Consider the following 22,128-nt stretch of genomic DNA (forward strand, 5'->3'; position numbering starts at 1 on the left):
CACAGTGCCCCATACAACACACAGTGCCATACACACACAGTGCCAATACACACACACACAGTGCCCACTACACACACACACACAGTGCCCATACACACCACACACAGTGCCCATACACAACACACCACAGTGCCCATACACACACACACAGTGCCCATATACACACAGTGCCCATATACACACACAGTGCCCAATATACACACAGTACCCAATACACACAGTACCCATATACACACACACAGTACCCATGTACACACACACCAGTACCCATGTACACACACCACAGTGCCCATACACCACACCACAGTGCCCATATACAACACACAGTACCCATATACACACACAGTACCCATGTACCCACACAACACTACCCATATACAACCCACACACGCAGTGCCCATATACACACACCACAGTACTCATACACACACACAGTACCCATATACACACACAGTACCCATACACACACACAGTACCATATACACACAAACAGTACCCATACACACACACAGTACCCATATACACACACACAGTACCCATATACACACACCAGTACCCATGTACACCACCCACACTACCCATATATATACCACACACCACAGTACTCATACACACACACAGTACCCATACACACCCCACAGTACCCCTACACACCACAGTGCCCATACACACACAGTGCCCATATACACACACACAGTGCCCATATATACACACACAGTGCCCATATACACACACAGTGCCCATATACACACACACAGTGCCCATACACACACACACTAGTGCCCATACACACACACACAGTGCCCATATACACACACACAGTGCCCATACACACACACAGTGCCATACACACACAGTGCCCATATACACACACACAGTACCCATATACACACACACCACAGTGCCATCACACACACACAGTGCCCATACACACACACACAGCGCCCATACACACACACATTACCCATATATACCACACAGTACCCATATACACCACACACAGTACCCATATACACACACACATGTACCCATATACACACACACAGTAACCATATACACACAGTGCCCATATACACACACAGTGCCCCATATCCACACACAGTGACCATACACACACAGTACCCATATATACACACAGTACCCCTATACACACCACACAGTGCCCATACACACACACAGTGCCCATACACACACACACAGTTGCCCTACACACACACACAGTGCCCATATTCACACACTAGTACCCATATACACCACACAGTGCCCATATACACACACACACGCAGTGCCCATATACACACCACACAGTGCCCATATACACACACACACACAGTGCCCATACACACACACATAGTGCCCAATACCACACACAGTGCCCATACACACACACGCAGTGCCCATATACACACACAGTACCCATACACACACAGTGCCCATATACACACACGCAGTGCCCATATACACACACAGTGCCCCATATACACACACAGTACCCATACACACACAGTGCCCATACACACACACGCAGTGCCCATATACACACACAGTGCCCATACACACACAGTGCCCATATACACACAGTGCCCATATACACACACAGTACCCATACACACACACAGTGCCCGTACACACACAGTACCCATATACACACACAGTACCCATACACACACACAGTGCCCATACACACACAGTGCCCATATACACACAGTGCCCATACACACACACACACTGCCCATACACACACACACACAGTGCCCATATACACACACACTACCCATATACACACACATTACCCATACACACACAGTGCCCATACACACACACGCAGTGCCCATATACACACGCAGTGCCCATATACACACACAGTGCCCATACACACACAGTGCCCATATACACACAGTGCCCATATACACACACAGTACCCATACACACACACAGTGCCCATACACACACACATAGTGCCCATATACACACACAGTGCCCATACACACACACGCAGTGCCCATATACACACACAGTACCCATACACACACAGTTGCCCATATACACACGACACAGTACCCATACACAACACAGTGCCCATACACACAGTGCCCATATACACACAGTGCCCATACAACACACACAGTGCCCATATACACACACACACACTACCCATATACACACACATTACCCATACACACACACAGTACCCATACACACACCACTAGTACCCATACACACACACAGTACCCATATACACACACAGTGCCATATACACACACAGTGCCCATATACACACAGTACTTATACACACACACAGTACTTATACACACACACAGTGCCCATACCACCACACAGTGCCCATACACACACACGTTGCCCATACACACACAGTGCCCATGTACACACACAGTGCCCATACACACCCACACACAGTGCACATATACACACACACAGTGCCCATATACACAACAGTGCCTCATATACACCACACAGTGCCCATATATACACACAGTGCCCATGTACACACACACAGTGCCCATGTAACCACACACAGTGCCCATACACACACACACAGTGCCCATGCACACACACACCAGTGGCCCATGCACACACACAGTGCCCATGCACACACACACAGTGCCCATACACACACACACAGTGCCCATGTGCACACACACACAGTGCCATGCACACACACACAGTGCCCATGCACACACACACAGTGCCCATATACACACACACAGTACCCATATACACACACACAGTGCCCATACACACACACAGGCCCATACACACACACACAGTGCCCATACACACACACAACAGTGCCCATACACACACACACAGTGCCCATACCACACCCCACACAGTACCTATATACACACACACAGTGCCCATATACACACACACAGTGCCCATACACACACAGTGCCCATATACACACACAGTACCCATACACACACACACAGTGCCCATACACACACACACAGTGCCCATACACACACACACAGTACCCATATACACACACACAGTGCCCATATACACACACACAGTGCCCATACACACACACACACAGTGCCCATATACACACACAGTGCCCATATACACACACACAAGTGCCCATATACACACACAGTGCCCATATACACACACACAGTGCCCATACACACACAGTACCCATATACACACACGCAGTGCCCATATATACACACACAGTGCCCCATATACACACACAGTGCCCATACACACCACACACAGTACCCATACGCACACACAGTGCCCATATACACACACACAGTGCCCATATACACACACACAGTACCCATATACAACATACAGTGCCCATATACACCACCACAGTGCCCATATACACACACACAGTGCCCCATATACACACACAGTGCCCATATACACACACACAGTGCCCATATACACACAAGTGCCCATATACACACACACAGTGCCCCATACACACACAGTGCCCATACACACACACAGTGCCCATACACACACACAGTGCCCATATATACACACACAGTGCCCATATATACACACACAGTGCCCATATACACACACACAGTGCCATATACACACACACACAGCGCCCATACACACACACCATTACCCATATATACACACAGTACCCATATACACACACACAGTAACCATATACACACACACAGTACCCAATATACACAACACCAGTACCCATATACACACAGTGCCCCTATACACACACAGTGCCCACATACACACACAGTGCCCATACACCACACATTACCCATATATACACACAAGTACCCATATACACACACACAGTGCCCATACACACACACAGTGCCCATACACACACACACAGTGGCCCATACACACACACACAGTGCCCAATATTCACACACAGTACCATATACACACCACACAGTGCCCATATACACACACACACGCAGTGCCCATATACACACACACAGTGCCCATATACACACACACACACAGTGCCCATACACACACACATAGTGCCCATATACACACACAGTGCCCATACACACACACGCAGTGCCCATATACACACACAGTACCCATACACACACAGTGCCCATATACACACACGCAGTGCCCATATACACACACAGTGCCCATATACACACACAGTACCCATACACACACAGTGCCCATACACACACACGCAGTGCCCATATACACACACAGTGCCCATACACACACAGTGCCCATATACACACAGTGCCCATATACACACACAGTACCCATACACACACACAGTGCCCATACACACACAGTACCCATATACACACACAGTACCCATACACACACACAGTGCCCATACACACACAGTGCCCATATACACACAGTGCCCATACACACACACACACAGCCCATACACACACACACACAGTGCCCATATACACACACACTACCCATATACACACACATTACCATACACACACAGTGCCCATACACACACACGCAGTGCCCATATACACACGCAGTGCCCATATACACACACAGTGCCCATACACACACAGTGCCCATATACACACACAGTACCCATACACACACACAGTGCCCATACACACACACATAGTGCCCATATACACACACAGTGCCCATACACACACACGCAGTGCCCATATACACACACAGTACCCATACACACACAGTGCCCATATACACACACACAGTACCCATACACACACACAGTGCCCATACACACAGTGCCCATATACACACAGTGCCCATACACACACACACAGTGCCCATATACACACACACACACTACCCATATACACACACATTACCCATACACACACACAGTACCCATACACACACACAGTACCCATACACACACACAGTGCCCATACACACACACAGTGCCCATACACACACAGTGCCCATGTACACACACAGTGCCCATAACACACACACACACAGTGCCCATAATACACACACACACCAACAACAGTGCCCATATATACACACAGTGCCCATGTACACACACACAGTGCCCATGTACACACACACAGTGCCCATACACACACACACAGTGCCCATGCACACACACACAGTGCCCATGCACACACACACAGTGCCCATGCACACACACACAGTGCCCATACACACACACACAGTGCCCATGTGCACACACACACAGTGCCCATGTGCACACACACACAGTGCCCATGCACACACACACAGTGCCCATGCACACACACACAGTGCCCATATACACACACACAGTACCCATATACACACACACAGTGCCCATACACACACACACAGTGCCCATACACACACACACAGTGCCCATACACACACACACAGTGCCCATACACACACACACAGTACCCATATACACACACAACAGTGCCCATATACACACACACAGTGCCCATACACACACAGTGCCCATATACACACACACAGTACCCATACACACACACACAGTGCCCATACACACACACCAGTGCCCATACACACACACACAGTACCATATACACACACACAGTGCCCATATACACACACACAGTGCCCATACACACACACACACAGTGCCCATATACACACACAGTGCCCATATACACACACACAGTGCCCTATACACACACAGTGCCCATATACACACACACAGTGCCCATACACACACAGTACCCATATACACACACGCAGTGCCCATATATACACACACAGTGCCCATATACACACACAGTGCCCATACACACACACACACAGTACCCATACGCACACACAGTGCCCATATACACACACACAGTGCCCATATACACACACACAGTACCCATATACACACATACAGTGCCCATATACACACACACAGTGCCCATATACACACACACAGTGCCCATATACACACACAGTGCCCATATACACACACACAGTGCCCATATACACACACAGTGCCCATATCACACACAGTGCCCATACAACACACACAGTGCCCATACACACACACAGTGCCCATACACACACACAGTGCCCATACACACACACAGTGCCCATACACACACACAGTGCCCATACACACACACAGTGCCCATACACACACACAGTGCCCATATATACACACAGTGCCCATATATACACACACAGTGCCCATATACACACACACAGTGCCCATATACACACACACACAGCGCCCATACACACACACATTACCCATATATACACACAGTACCCATATACACACACACAGTACCCATATACACACACACAGTACCCATATACACACACACAGTACCCATATACACACAGTGCCCATATACACACACAGTGCCCATATACACACACAGTGCCCATACACACACAGTACCCATATATACACACAGTACCCATATACACACACACAGTGCCCATACACACACACAGTGCCCATACACACACACACAGTGCCCATACACACACACACAGTGCCCATATTCACACACAGTACCCATATACACACACACAGTGCCCATATACACACACACACGCAGTGCCCATATACACACACACAGTGCCCATATACACACACACACACAGTGCCCATACACACACACATAGTGCCCATATACACACACAGTGCCCATACACACACACGCAGTGCCCATATACACACACAGTACCCATACACACACAGTGCCCATATACACACACGCAGTGCCCATATACACACACAGTGCCCATATACACACACAGTACCCATACACACACAGTGCCCATACACACACACACAGTGCCCATACACACACAGTGCCCATATACACACAGTGCCCATATACACACACAGTACCCATACACACACACAGTGCCCATACACACACAGTACCCATATACACACACAGTACCCATACACACACACAGTGCCCATACACACACAGTGCCCATATACACACAGTGCCCATACACACACACACACTGCCCATACACACACACACAGTGCCCATATACACCACCACACTACCCATATACACACACATTACCCATACAACACAGTGCCCATACAACACGAGGCACGCAGTGCCCATATACACACGCAGTGCCCATATACACACACAGTGCCCATACACACACAGTGCCCATACACACACAGTGCCCATATACACACACAGTACCCATACACACACACAGTGCCCATACACACACACATAGTGCCCATATACACACACAGTGCCCATACACACACACGCAGTGCCCATATACACACACAGTACCCATACACACACAGTGCCATATACACACACACAGTACCCATACACACACACAGTGCCCATACACACAGTGCCCATATACACACAGTGCCCATACACACACACACAGTGCCCATATACACACACACACACTACCCATATACACACACATTACCCATACACACACAAGTACCCATACACACACACAGTACCCATACACACACACAGTACCCATATACACACACAGTGCCCATATACACACACAGTGGCCCATACACACAGTACTTATACACACACACAGTGCCCATACACACACACAGTGCCCATACACAAGGCAACACACAGTGCCCATACACACACAGTGCCCATGTACACACACAGTGCCCATACACACACACACACAGTGCCCATATACACACACACAGTGCCCATATACACACACAGGCCCATATACACACACACGTGCCCATATATACACACAGTGCCCATGTACACACACACAGTGCCCATGTACACACACACAGTGCCCATGCACACACACACAGTGCCCATGCACACACCACAGTGCCCATGCACACACACACAGTGCCCATGCACCACACACAGTGCCCATACACACACACACAGTGCCCATGTACACACACACAGTGCCCATGCACACACACACAGTGCCCATGCACACCACACACAGTGCCCATATACACACACACAGTACCCATATACACACACACAGTGCCCATACACACACACAGTGCCCATACACACACACACAGTGCCCATACACACACACACAGTGCCCCTATACACACACACAGTGCCCATACACACACACACAGTGCCCATACACACACACAGTGCCCATACACACACACACAACAACAACAACAACCGCCATTCGCCACTAAGTGGCGGTGACGTCACCACGATGCTTGTGCCAGGCCAAGTGCACCTTGAGGCCACGTGAAGTGTCAAAAGCCCGCTGGCAGGAGGTCACGGGGCAGACCCAGCAGGTGCCACGGGTCGACTGACCGAGATGACCGAGATGACTGGCTGATGCACCACCTGTGCCCCCTACTGTGCCAACTTGCTGTGCTTTAGCCACCCGGCGCTCCGCTCGTTGTTGTGAGCGTCGCTCCTCCGCCCTCCGTTGTTGTTGGAGGGCGACTGCCTCCAACTGCCCAGTAGCGTCCTTCACGAGCCTCCTCCACTGAGGCCGATCTTGACACCGCTGGTACCAGTCATCGGCAAGTCCACTCAGCTCCACGTCCTCCTGTACCACATCACTCCATCTCTTCTCCAGCCCGTGCCGCGCCCGTCTAGCCCCCTCGATCCGGCCGAACAAAAGCTGTTTAGGCATGCGGTGGCTGGGCATGCGGGCTACATGACCCAGCCAACGCAGCCTTGCCTGCCGGAGGAGCTCACTGATGGGACTTTGCCCAGATCTTTCAAGGATTTGTGAGCTCCTCACACAATCCAGCCTGGTTAAACCCAGGATGGATCGTAGGCAGGCCAGCCTAAATGTTTCCAACCGGCGAAGATGCTCCACCAGGGGGGTCCACGTCTCGCAAGCGTAGAGAAGGGAGGGAATGACCGTGGCCGAGAAGACCTGAAGCTTCGTGCGGAGCGACAGACCAGGTAGCTTCCACACAGCGTTACGCAACCGATGAAAAGATATTGCCGCTCGACTGATTCGGAGTGAGACCTCTGCTGATAGACTGGAGCCGGTCATAAGCACACTGCCCAGGTATGGGAAACTCTCCACTCTCTCCACAACTGCCCCATCACCAATTGGGAGTTGTGGGGGTGGAGTGTCCGATGGTACAAAATACCCAGGCAGGTGCTTAGTTTTGGTGGGGCTGATGGTAAGGCCCCACCTCTTAGTGGCACGCTCCAGTCTCAGCAGCAGCGTCTCCAACTCCTCCTCTGAGTGAGCAGCTATTACCAAATCATCGGCATACATAACGTGGTTGACCAATAGGGAGCCATCCCTTGATCGCACCCGGGCGTCGATCAGCCTCCCATTATATCTGTACCAAATGGAAATTCCCCCGGTACAGCTATTGAAGGCTTCACGAACTACGCGGTCAAAATAGATGTTAAATAACGTGGGAGCCAGAGGACATCCCTGTCGCACCCCAAGGTGTACAGGGAAAGGCTCCGACTCCCGGCCACGTAGTTTTACCCGGGCCCGCTCACCATCATGAAGGTCCTTAATGATCGTGAGCAGAGGGTCAGGGACTCCGAAAGCACGAAGAACAACCCAGAGCCCAGGCCTACTGATGGTATCATAGGCCTTGACCAGGTCAATAAAGCAGAGATGTAGGTCTTTTTGGAATTCCCTACACCTCTGCTGTAGCAGACGGACAGAAAATATGGCATCTGTGCAGGACCGCCCTTTCCTGAAACCGCATTGGGGCTCCGCAAGCCTCTCCTCAGCATGCCTAGCAAGGCGATGTTGAATAATCCTTGCCAGGACCTTACACACACACAGTACCCATATACACACACACAGTGCCCATATACACACACACAGTGCCCATACACACACAGTGCCCATATACACACACACAGTACCCATACACACACACACAGTGCCCATACACACACACACAGTGCCCATACACACACACACAGTACCCATATACACACACACAGTGCCCATATACACACACACAGTGCCCATACACACACACACAGTGCCCATATACACACACACAGTGCCCATATACACACACACAGTGCCCATATACACACACACAGTGCCCATATACACACACACAGTGCCCATATACACACACAGTGCCCATATACACACACAGTGCCCATACACACACAGTGCCCATATACACACACGCAGTGCCCATATATACACACACAGTGCCCATATACACACACAGTGCCCATACACAACACCACACAGTACCCATACACACACACAGTGCCCATATACACACACAGTGCCCATATACACACATACAGTGCCCATATACACACACACAGTGCCCATATACACACACACAGTGCCCATATACACACACAGTGCCCATATACACACACACAGTGCCCATATACACACACACAGTGCCCATATACACACACACAGTGCCCATACACACACACAGTGCCCATACACACACACAGTGCCCATACACACACACAGTGCCCATACACACACACAGTGCCCATACACACACACAGTGCCCATACACACACACAGTGCCCATACACACACACAGTGCCCATATATACACACACAGTGCCCATATATACACACACAGTGCCCATATACACACAGTGTCCATACACACACACAGTGCCCATATACACACACACAGTGCCCAAATACACACAGAGTGCCCATATACACACAGAGTGCCCATATACACAGTGCCCATACACACACACACACAGTGCCCATATACACACACACAGTGCCCATACACACACACAGTGACCATATACACACACACACACAGTGCCCATATACACACACAGTGACCATATACACACACACAGTGCCCATATACACACACACAGTGCCCATATACACACACACACAGTGCCCATATACACACACACACAGTGCCCATATACATACACACACAGTGCCCATATACACACACATAGTGCCCATATACACACACAGTGCCCATATATACGACATAACACGCTTGCCCATATAGCAGTACTCGCCTATACCCGCATGCACACCAAATACAAAGATCTCCCGTATAGCCTTGGCAGACTGTTGGGGTCAAGTGCTCTCACGCTATTACACCTTCTACTCTCTACACGTGCACACGCATTGTGTATACGCCCGCAGTGTGTGCAAATGTAGTACGGACATACACGCGGGATACACCGACGCACACGTGAACACGTGTGTACACACACGTGAACACGTGTGTACACACACACACGCGCACGTGTATAGAATACCTACGTATTAACGCATTTGCATCAATTCATAAATATACTGAGCATAAGCACACAGGCTGTTAGGAGAGGGGGCACGTACTTTTGGCGAGATTCTCGGTAACGCTGTCACACACACGCACATGTAGTCGTCATATACATAGACACACACACACATGTAGACGTCATAGACATACACACACACATGCAGGCGTCATATACTTAGACCCACACACACGCGCATGCAGGCGGTCATATACATAGACCCACACACACGCACATGCAGGCGGTCATATACATAGACCCACACACATGCACACATATTCCTAAGCGCACAAATCTCCCCCCCCCCTCTGTAGACTTGGGGCAGGCGCTGTTAGCAAGCACCTACTAAGGTCTGCACAGCACACGAGGGGGTGTGTAGGGCCAGCACCACACCCGGCCGCCTTTGTCTCCCTAGCGGCGATGGTTACGCGTCGTACTGGGTACTCGCTTGAGGCTGATTCGACTTGGGGGTGGCCCTTGACTGGTTCGGATAGTCGTCAGGTTCACAGCGCAGTGCACGAATCGCTCCACTACCGCCCCCCACGGACACACACACACAACCATACGCAGTAATGTGGCCAGCCCCACGCCCGGCCGCCTTTGTCTCCCCCAGGCTGATGTTTACAGAGCGCACTAGCATCCTCATTTCAGGCCGAGTTGACCTAAAGACAACACACACGCAACACGAGCACCCACACACGTGCGCGCACAGATGCACATCAGCATACCCGTCACGTACATCTCACAACGACACCCCCCACACATCTCATGAATATGCACACCCACAAATACACAACAGACACGCACACACGGAATCACACACTCCGCGCACGTACACACACACACACATGAATACACCCTTACACATACACACATAAATACTCACCAAACGTACACACGCGATCATTATTCTCCCACATACGGACCCCAAACAGGCGAACTCCGGCACAGACACGTACACACGCACCAATACCCGGTACACACCCCACGTGCATAGACACAGACACACACCACACACACACGCGTTAGGTACACACACATGCATAGCCACATACAGTACACCCGCACCACATACCCTAGCATCCACACACCCTGTACGCACACACAAAATAAGGGCAAGTCTCTTTTACAGATTTGGGGTAAGTGTATTTAACGAGCACCTATGATACAATTACGATACACAAGGGGGTCGGTGGCCAGCACCACGCCCGGCCGCCTTTGTCTTCCCAGTATACGATGTTGACACACCGCACCAGGTACTCATTTGAGGCTACGTCGACATAGTGAGGCCCAGTACCGGTTCAGATTAACGTCGCTGGTGTTGACCGGGAGTGGGAATCGAGGTTTGATGCGCAGCGCGCTAATCGCTGCACCACTGCTCGCCACGACGACACGTGCACTCACTTGGTGCACACACACACACTCAGTGTACACACTTGGTGCACACACACGTGCACACACACTCGGTGTACACACTCGGTGCACACACACACACGTGCACACACACTCACTCAGTGTACACACTGGGTGTACACACTCGGTGCACACACTCAGTGCACACACTCAGTGCACACACTCACACACACACGTGCACTCACTCAGTGCACACACTCAGTGCACACACACGTATATACACTCAGTGCACACACACAGACGTGTACACACACGTGTATACACTCAGTGCGCACACACACGTGCACTCACTCAGTGCACACACTCAGTGCACACACACGTGTATACACTCAGTGCACACACACACACGTGCACTCACTCAGTGCACACACTCAGTGCACACACGCGTGTACACACTCAGCACACACACACACGTGTATACACTCGGTGCACACACTCAGTGCACACACACACGTGCATTCACTCAGTGCACACACTCAGTGCACACAAACACGTGCACTGGCACGTATACACACTCGGTGCACACACACACACGTGCAAACTCACTCAAGCGTGCACACGCAGCTGCCGGGCTGAGCACAGGGGATGGGGGCTCCATCACCGCAGCGGGTTCCACGCGCCTCCATCTGTAACTCGCCTCGATGTCCCGCCTTGTCTCCCGTGCCCCCCTCCGTGCGTCTTCTTCATACCCAACGCTGCAACTCTGTGTGCGCACCGTGCCCGGCGACCCGAGTTCGATTCTCGCTCAAGGCCAACGCCACTGACGCGAATATCTGAACCGGTCCTACGCCTCTCTTCCGTCGACTCTTGCGTCAAATGAGTACCTGGTGCGTGTTGTGTGAACATCGCCACTCGGGAAACGAATGCGGCCGGAGAGCGTGGTGCTGGCCACACCACCCCCCACTTGTTTGTGCTGTGTCGGTCTTAATAGGTGCTTGCTATCAGCACTTTGCCCCAATAGCCTGTTAAGGCCATACGGGGAATCTTTGTGTGTGGTGTGTGTCCGTGTGTGGGGCAAGCCCTGGGTCTGCGATCCGAGTGAGAAGGCGATGTGTCCGGGGGTTAACCGTTGCACGTGGGCTACGTGCGCCTGCATCTCGGGGGAGATTTCGCCAGAGGCGTCGAGGGGCTTTGAAGGCCGCAGCGAGCCAGGCAGAGGTCAAGCTCCGTGAGATGTCCGCGATGACGCTGGGTAAGGGCGGCGTCCTGGTTGTCGGAGGCAGGCGGGAAGAGCAGGGTGATTATTGTCAATTTAGAATTTTTTTTGCTGTGAGATGAAACCGGAGAACCCAGAGGAAACGCATTTAGAATGGGGTAAGAACATTCAAACTCTACACAGAAAGGTGCCCGAGACGGGAATTGAACCTGGGCACGTTCTTGCCGCGGTAGGTTAGCATTGCCAGTGTAGCGCCAGTGTCTCGAGCAGGGGTGGGGAATCTTTATTCTGCCAAGGGCCATTTGGATATTTACAACATCATTCACGGGCCATACAAAATGATCAACTTAAAAATTTGCCTGTTACATTTGGACAAACATTTAACTAACTCACCCCTAATGCGATGGCTGGAACTGCTTCTCTTTGGGCGAGGCGTGTGATGTTAGCTGGTATTGATGATGCTGCTACTCGCAACTGCTTTTCCAGGTTTGCTCCTAGATTTATTGAATTTCGAGTCCCGCCTGCGGTTGCCTTGGCAGTGCCAGACCAAATGACTTCGCGGGGTCTCATACGGCCCGCGGGCCGTATGAGGCCCGCGGGCCGGACGTTCCCCACTCCTGGTCTAGAGCCTCGACTCGCGAGTCGGGAGGCAACCGGAGCCGTGGATGGCCAGAAGAAGATGACCCGAACGTGCACAGACAGACCCTCAGGGGCAGAGGAGGAGGAGCGACCTCCCTCCCTTGGAGTGGACGTTGAGGGTTTCAGCAGAAGACTGTCATGGCTTTAGCGAGGAGGGAGTGTGAAGTGGTATGAGATCGGAGACGGAGGTGGGAGTGGATCCATGGACGATCTTGAAGATGGCGAGGGTGATTTTGTAATCGGTGAAGGACAGGATTGGCAGCCAATCGAGGGATTTGAAGAATGGGCTCGGACGCCTGGCGGTGGCATTGCGAGTCATTTGAGGTTTAGCGGTGAGGGATGGGGGGTGAGGGACGTGGGCACGTGGGGAGTTGAGGGATGGGGGGTGAGGGACGTGGGGACTTGGGGAGTTGAGGGATGTGGGGGGCATCGTGGAGAGAGCTGCGACGGTCGAGTCGGGATATGATGAAGGCGTGGATGGGGTCTTGGCAACAGCCGGGGTAGGGAATATCAGATGTGGGAGATGTTGCACAGATGGAGGGATGTGGGCTTTGCATAGCGGAGCTGTGGGAAGAGCTCTTCCCACATCTCTCGACCCTGGCAGGGTGGCGCAGTAGTAACGCCCGTGCCGTTAGGAGGGCGCTTAGGCAGAAAAGCACTGCTCTTAAGAAATGTCACATGGGCACAAACTAAATCCGAATAGCATGAATAGAGGATAACGTTCCGTATGAATTAAGAGTAGAAAGACCCTAGGGTGGAGAGATCGTCTATGAGAATGACCGCAACTCGCACAAATACCACAGTGGCCCTGCAAATGCGCACAGCCCTGAATGTAACCACAGATATGATGAACATAGCGGCGGCTGTGTGTTTGGAAACGTCCTGGTCTGACAAGTACATCGTTCACATGGTGCAATCATTATCTGGGACAGGGGGACGGCGTGGTGACGCGGTCGTTCGCACACTGCACTGTGAACACGGCGACCCGAGTTCGATTCCCGGCCATGGCTAACATCAAATATCCGAAGGCATTTGGCTCCCCGACGACTGCTCCGTGCGCTCCGCTCGTTAAATGTAAAATGCTAAATGTGCCTGTGGGATGGTGCGACGGCGCATGCACGTGGTTCTCCAGACCTGGCCCGTCGATGCTGGTCTCGAATCGTGCGGCTATGAAGTTGGAGATAACGGGACCTAACGTGTGGCCACTGTTGCGTCGCATCTCTGCGGGGCTTGTTGTTTTATATAACTTGTCTCTTGTTGTTGCCACCGCCGCGTCCTATGGAGGCTGAGCCGTACAACATGGCTGTTTTTGTGTTGCTCAGATTTTGTCAAAATCATGTCGACTTGGATAGACGGGTGGGTGCGGTGGTGAGCGCGCGGTGCCGTGAACCGAGCGATCAGAGTTCAATTCCCGCTCACAGCTATGGCGAAGTGATATCAGAACTGGTCCTGACCTCCCCCCCCCCCCCCCCCCCACCGCTGATACCAACCAGCAAGAACCAGCGCGGTGAGGTACGCTAAAAAAAAACTCGCGTCATCCCCGGCACGGTGTGTGGGGGAAGGCCTTCATCCAGCTGTGAATTGAGAATACTGGAATTAGTTGTTTTGCATTTATATGAGCAACAAATGTAATTGGAGACGACGTGAGTGGAATGTGGCATCTCAACCTGATCTTCTTCCCCATGCGTTTGTAAGACAATGTGGTACTGGCTCCCACATGTAGTCTTAACAGACTGTTGGGGCAAGTGCTGTTTGCGAGCACCCATGAAGGCCAACACAGCTCACGAGGGCCGCCTTTGTCTACCGAATGGCGATGTTTACACACCGTACCATCTACTCGTTTGAGACCGAGTCGACCTAGAGGAGGCCCAGGACCAGTTCAGATAATCGTTGCTGGTGTTGGCCGTGAGCAGGATTCGAACTCGGGTCACTGGGTTCATAGTGCAGAGCGCTAACCATTGTGCCACACCACCCTCTCTCGCGCGCTCCGCTGTGCCGTGACAGGCGCTCGCTCACGGCTGTCGACGTGTGGCTGCAGGAGCGCAGCGCCAATGATCCGGGGCCGCCATGGATCCCAGGAGTCAGCGAGGAGAGGCTTCCCCGCTGCTGGATGGCACCACCACCGATGGCGCCCCGGCCCCCGTGCTCTCCCTCGGCCAGATTAGACCCGCGAATGCGAGCAACGACTACACGGACGGGCCCCCGGGGACGACAACGGCCACGGGGCCCGCCACGGGACCCGCCACGGGGCCCGCCACGGGACCCGCCACGGGGCCCGCCACGGGGCCTGCGGCGGCCAGGGCAGGCGCTCCACGGGGCCCGCTGCCCCTCCACCAGCAGCAGCAGCAACAACACCAGCACCGCGCCGGCTCCCCGCCGCACAAGCCGGTCGCGCTGGCGGGGCGCGTGGCACGGTCCACCAGCACCGGCAGCACGTGCTCCAAGAGCAGCAGCGCTCGCACGAGCACCGGCAGCACGTGCTCCGAGCAGCGCCTGCTGCCCCCGGCACCGCCGTCACCTCCGCACCTGGGCCCCGCGCCGTCCCCCGCCGGCGCCCCAACGGACCCCCCGGCTACTCCGGACGCGGCGCCGGCGGCGCTCGTGGTGAAGCGGCAGCCGCAGGGCGGCGAGGGGGGTGGCGGAGGCGGTGCCGGCGACGACGACGGCGACGACGGCGCGGGAGAGGGCGGCGCGGCGCCGTCCCGTCCGACGGACGAGCGGGCGGCGCCGGCGCCGGCCGAGAAGCCGGGGTCTCCAACGAACGGCGAGGGCGGCGAGGGCGGCGCGCGTGGCCACGCGGCGTGCGAGCGGTGCGGGAAGTGCGCGTGCGGCGAGTGCGGCTCCACGAGGCGCTCGCTGCCCGCGTGCTGGCTGTGCGAGAAGCGCTGCCTGTGCTCGGCGGGCGCGCTGCTCGAGTCGTGCACGTGCCTGTGCTGCGTCAAGGCGCTCTTCTACCACTGCTCGCCGCAGACCGACGTGGGCGACTCGGGGGACTCGTGGGCCGACAACCCGTGCTCGTGCCGGCGCGCGGGTTGCGTGCCGCGCTGGGCCTGCCTGGGCGCCCTCTCGCTGGCGCTGCCCTGCCTGCTGTGCTACCCGCCGGGCCGCGCCGCGCTCAAGCTGGCGCGCGCCGCGTACGACCGCCTGCAGAGGCCCGGCTGCCGATGTCGGCGCCGGCGAAACGACGCCGATTCCGATCGGGCCGCGCCGGCGCAGTCTCCCGCCGCCGAGAAGCCCGCTTGAGCGACCGCCCCGGCCCCCCGCCAGCCCGCCGGGCCCGCCGAGAGACGCGGGGACCCCGAGGGAGGGGAGGGCGCGGCGACGAGCCGGCGAGCTCGACGGGCGGACGAGGAACGGGCGCTCGCAAACTGTGACGGGAAGCGCCGCGCGGCGTGGGCGCATGCGACGCCCGTGACCGCCGCGCGTTGTGCGCATGCACGACGCTGCAGTCGGTGCCATATACAGTCTATATTACAGTATACACAGTATATATTGGCGGCACGTGACTCGTGTCCCCTCTTTCACCCCCGCGGCAGAGCTCACCCGACCACTGCAGGGGTCCTCCAGGGGGTGGGGGGGGGGCCCTGGGGGGGGGGGCCCCTTACCTCTAGAGCCCCCACATCCCCCCACACCTCGACGGGGGTCGATGAGCCCCGTAGCGACCCCCGCCGCAAGGACCCCCGCACCTTTACAGGGGTCCCATCGCCCCCTTCCCCCCTCGACCACTACAGGGTGCCCCCCACACACACCTCCCTGTGTAGCCCCCCACACGGCTCCACTGGATGCGGTGCGGCCCCCCATACCACTAGAGGAGCCTCCTCCACCCCGGTGGGCCCCCACTATTCAGGGTACAGGGCCCTTGGCCGCGCTATCCAGGGTCTTGGGCCCCCCGGGTAGGGGCCCCTCCGTGGGTCCCGGGCGGGCCCCCCCCCCCCCTCTCGTCGTCGTTTTCCTGTGTAAAGAGAAATATTTATTCCAAAGTTTTATAATATTTATTTTACAGATGTATGCGAGAGGCAGACCCCCCCCCCCCCGCTCCCCGGGGGCCCTGCGCTCTGTGCTTGAGGAGGGAGGGGCCCCGGGCGGGGGGTTGCTTCCTATAGAAATAAATAAATAAATGATTATACCCGTGCAATGCGCGTCCCCGAGTCTTCCTGCGCGCGTCTCTCCTGGCGTCTCGGGGTCTCCCGTTTCCGCGTCGCTCAGAGTCTTTGTCTCTCTCTCTCCAACGTCTTTGTATCTCTGGTAGCGTCTCCGGATCGTCTTAGTTGTGCGCTGATGTTCCCTCCGGACTTGTCTCCATCCTCTCCCTTGCGTCTCTGTCTTCTTTAAGATGTCCTCGAGTCTCTCCCGGCATCTTCCAATGTCTTCATCTCCCGCGTGGGTCTGTCTCTCGAGGTTTCCGTCTCGTGTCCGTGTCTCCCTCGGCCATTCTCCTCCGCGCCGCCCTCATCTGCTCTCCCTCAAGTGCCATGTTTCTCTTCCTCCTCTCTCCAGGAGTCTTAGTCTCTCTCATACCCCCCCCCCCCCTACTCGGAGTCAACATGTTCCCCTGGGTCTCTGCGTCTCCCTCGAGGCTGTCTCGTCTGCCTTGCTCATCTCCACTCAATGCTCGCGTCTCCGTCATCTCCCTCAATCTCCCTGCATTTCCGTGTCGTGCGTCTCGCCACTCCCACTCTCGCATGTTCCTCCACGTGAGGTCAAACTTCCACACCCCCCCCCCCGCCCACAGCGTAAGGTCACCTGTGTGACCTGGTGGACAACGTGCGGTGCTGCTGCTGCTGCTGCTGTGGGCGAGGAGAGGGCATGGGGCATTGAGCAGGAGGACAGGGCACCAAGAGCATGGTTGTTGAGCCGAGGGCAGGATTGTGGAACGGGTAACAGGGCAGGGTTACGTGTCGGGGGTCATTGCACAAAGAGGAGGGTAGGGAGCATGGCTATGGCAGCAACACTCGATGGCTGAATCTGGGCCGGAGTCCCCGCCCGCCGCCCCCCCTCGACACCGGGCCTCCCCCCCCCCCCCCACGACCCGCGGCTCCGTTCCCACAGGGAGGAAACGGCCCTTTCCGGCCACCGCAACCCATCCCCGCTCCACGGCACGTGTCTCCCTCCCTCCCCGTCTTCTCCCTCCCCGTCTTCTCCCTCCCTCGCTCCCTCCCCGTCTCCCTGACTTTTCATGTCGTCTGTCGCCCCACCCGCCTCCCCTCCGTTTCCCGAGTTTTCCGAGAGCCGCTAAAAACTCGGGGGAGTTGAACCTCCGAGGTTTTTCACTCTTCGCAACGCGGATTTGGGGGGTCCCGTCGCCTCGAGTTTGGCGGTGAATTCGTAATGCAGCCCCCCCCCCCCCCAATTCTCTGTCCTCGATTTCCTGGGTAGGAACTCTGACCGCGCGGAGAGGAGAATTGCTGCCTTCGAAATGAAAGCCTGCCAGAGAATCCTGACATGTCTTACAAAGAGCGTGAGACGAGCAAGGGAGCCCTGGGGGGCACAGACGGGAGACTCGCTTCTTCTCGGCCAGGTCGGGTACAGTGTGTTGAACTTCTTTCGCACTGTACGTAGCCGACCGTGCTAATTCACTATGTAACACAATTTTTTCTGGGTACTAAGTGTTATTTTTTAATTGCTTATGCCACAAGTACAGAAAATGGCTATTCCCCACAAACTTTGCTTTTGTGACCAGGACTTTATGTGAAGGAATGACACAAATGCACACGTTTTCTCATTGAAAATAGATCAATTTCAAAATATCACTGTCCTGGTCACAAAAGCAAAGTTTGTGGGGAATAGGAGCCATATTCTGTACTTTTGAGGCATAAGCAATTAGGAAATAACACTTACTACCCAGGAACAATAAAATAATACTTTTGTTGGTACACAGCATCAGACGTGCGGCGGATGGACAACGGGGCACTGCAGTGATTCGGACACGTGACCAGAGTGAATGGTGACCGGCTGCAGAAGACGGCCACGGAGGGAACGCTGGAAGGTGCTCGAAGAAGGGGGAGATCTGGATCTGAGTGGATGTCCAACATCAAACGCTGAACGGGAAAGAAGCTGCCTTCGATGATAGACGAAGCGACAGACAGTGAGGTGGAGATGTTGGTGAAGGCACCACTCGTGCCCCCAATGGTGTCAATTCCAAGGGACTAACAAGAGGAATTATCCAAGCTCCTAATCAAAAGCGGCTCTCAACACAATTTTTACATTTACTGTCCGCATTCGGGTCCTGACCTTCGGCAAGTATTCCTGGAGAAGTCTCACTCGGAAGGACTGCTGTGAGAGAGGGGCTCTGCTCACCTGGAATACCGAGTCACTCGGCATGTCGTGAAAACGCCACTCCCTCGTTTCAACCAACCCAGAAATGGCCCTTGAACTCGAATTCTGGGTCGCGTGGAAATTCGTTCCACAGATGCTGGCAACGCACTTTCAATCACCCCCGTCCCGCCATTCACGTCTATCCATCCCGAGCGCCTCCCTCCCAGCCGCCTCCCTCTGCCGCCGCGTCTTTTCCTCGCTGATTGTCGCATGCATTGTGTGCAGGTGCGTGTGTCTGCAGGTGCAAGTGGGGAGCGGTAGTGTAGCGGTTAGCGCACTGCGCTATGAACCCGGCGATCCGGGTTTGATTCCCGCTCACGGCCAACATTAGTGACGATTATCTGAACTGGTCCTGGGCCTCCCCTAGGTCGACTCAGCCTCAAATGAGTATCTGTTGCGGTGTGTAAACATCGCCACTGGGGAGACAAAGGCGGTCGGACGTGGTGCTGGCCACTCGCCCCTTCGTATACCGTTCCGGCCTTCAGGTGCTCGCTAACAGCACTTGCCCCTACAGTCCGTTAAGGCTATATGGGGGATCTTTATCTTTGTGTGTCTACAGCAGTGCGCAGTGGTATTGCGCTTATGAACCCTGCGCCTTAAATTCTCGATTCCTGCCTGTGGCCAACACTTATATGAGCCCATCCTGGGTCCCGCCTAGGTCGTCTCGGTCTCAAATGAGTACGTAGTACGGTGTACAAACATCGCGTTCCGCCTGTTGTAGTGCCACTCGCTCCCAGCACTTGCACAGGCGCGCGTGTGTAGGAAATGTCCACAGGGCCCACCCCAATGTATTATTGGCCAAGTCATGACCGACGACACCATCAAGGACCGAATGCTTTGGCTTTTGGTGTCACTGGCCCGTAGTTTACGATCTTTAAGGATCCTTCATTAACGACGTCGTTAAACACACAGTATCACTGGTATTGGCCAAATGCTGAAATAGTATCTGCCAATTGCTCTTGAAACCCGGTGTGGCTTTCCTGGGGAGGCAAGCCCAGCAATGCTCACACATTCACGAGGGTGGGCAGGAGTCCGAGCCATCCCTGTTCACCTTGGCGTGCGACAGGGATTTCCTCTGACCCCTACACCATTTAATATCTTCTTTGGCCACGTAATTTGAGGAACTTTCCATTGCTTCAAGTTTCAAGTTCATTTATTAGGTATAGCCCTGTGAGCCATTCGGCTCTTGAATCGGGTGCAACCGCAACAAACAAAAAACAAAAACAAGAAAACATCTTAAAGTGACTATGTGCAAACTGAAAATCCAGGGGAAAAAACTGCAAAAATTCCAGAAAAAAGGCACCGTACACCAACGCTGTGTGCAAAAATCCCAGTGGGATGCAAGTCAAACAACAACAACTACAAGACAACTTAGATTAAGGCCATCAGTCGAACTCCGTACTACATCAAACAAACATGGCCAAACCAAGGAAACTCCTGTCTGTTGTCGATACAATGGGAGGC

At 54.0% G+C, this 22,128-nt stretch overlaps 1 protein-coding gene across 3 annotated transcripts in view; it reads left to right on the top strand.

The window, feature by feature from the left end:
* Positions 1 to 18,496, top strand: part of LOC133349936 (protein sprouty homolog 4-like) — a 45,576-nt gene extending 27,080 nt beyond the window's left edge. Inside the window, exon 2 of one of the 3 annotated variants that reach the window (XM_061563822.1) lies at positions 16,354 to 18,496. In XM_061563822.1, the coding sequence (XP_061419806.1) occupies positions 16,417 to 17,592 (1,176 nt within the window). In that variant the 5' untranslated portion in view covers positions 16,354 to 16,416 and the 3' untranslated portion in view covers positions 17,593 to 18,496. The remainder of the gene's footprint in view (positions 1 to 16,353) is intronic. The other 2 variants (XM_061563821.1, XM_061563824.1) reach the window with 2 other exon arrangements.
* Positions 18,497 to 22,128: the final 3,632 nt, after the last annotated feature.

The sequence above is a fragment of the Lethenteron reissneri genome, chromosome 32 (assembly GCF_015708825.2).
Source record: "Lethenteron reissneri isolate LAM-NWPU_2019-01 chromosome 32, ASM1570882v1, whole genome shotgun sequence".
Taxonomy (NCBI): domain Eukaryota; kingdom Metazoa; phylum Chordata; class Hyperoartia; order Petromyzontiformes; family Petromyzontidae; genus Lethenteron; species Lethenteron reissneri.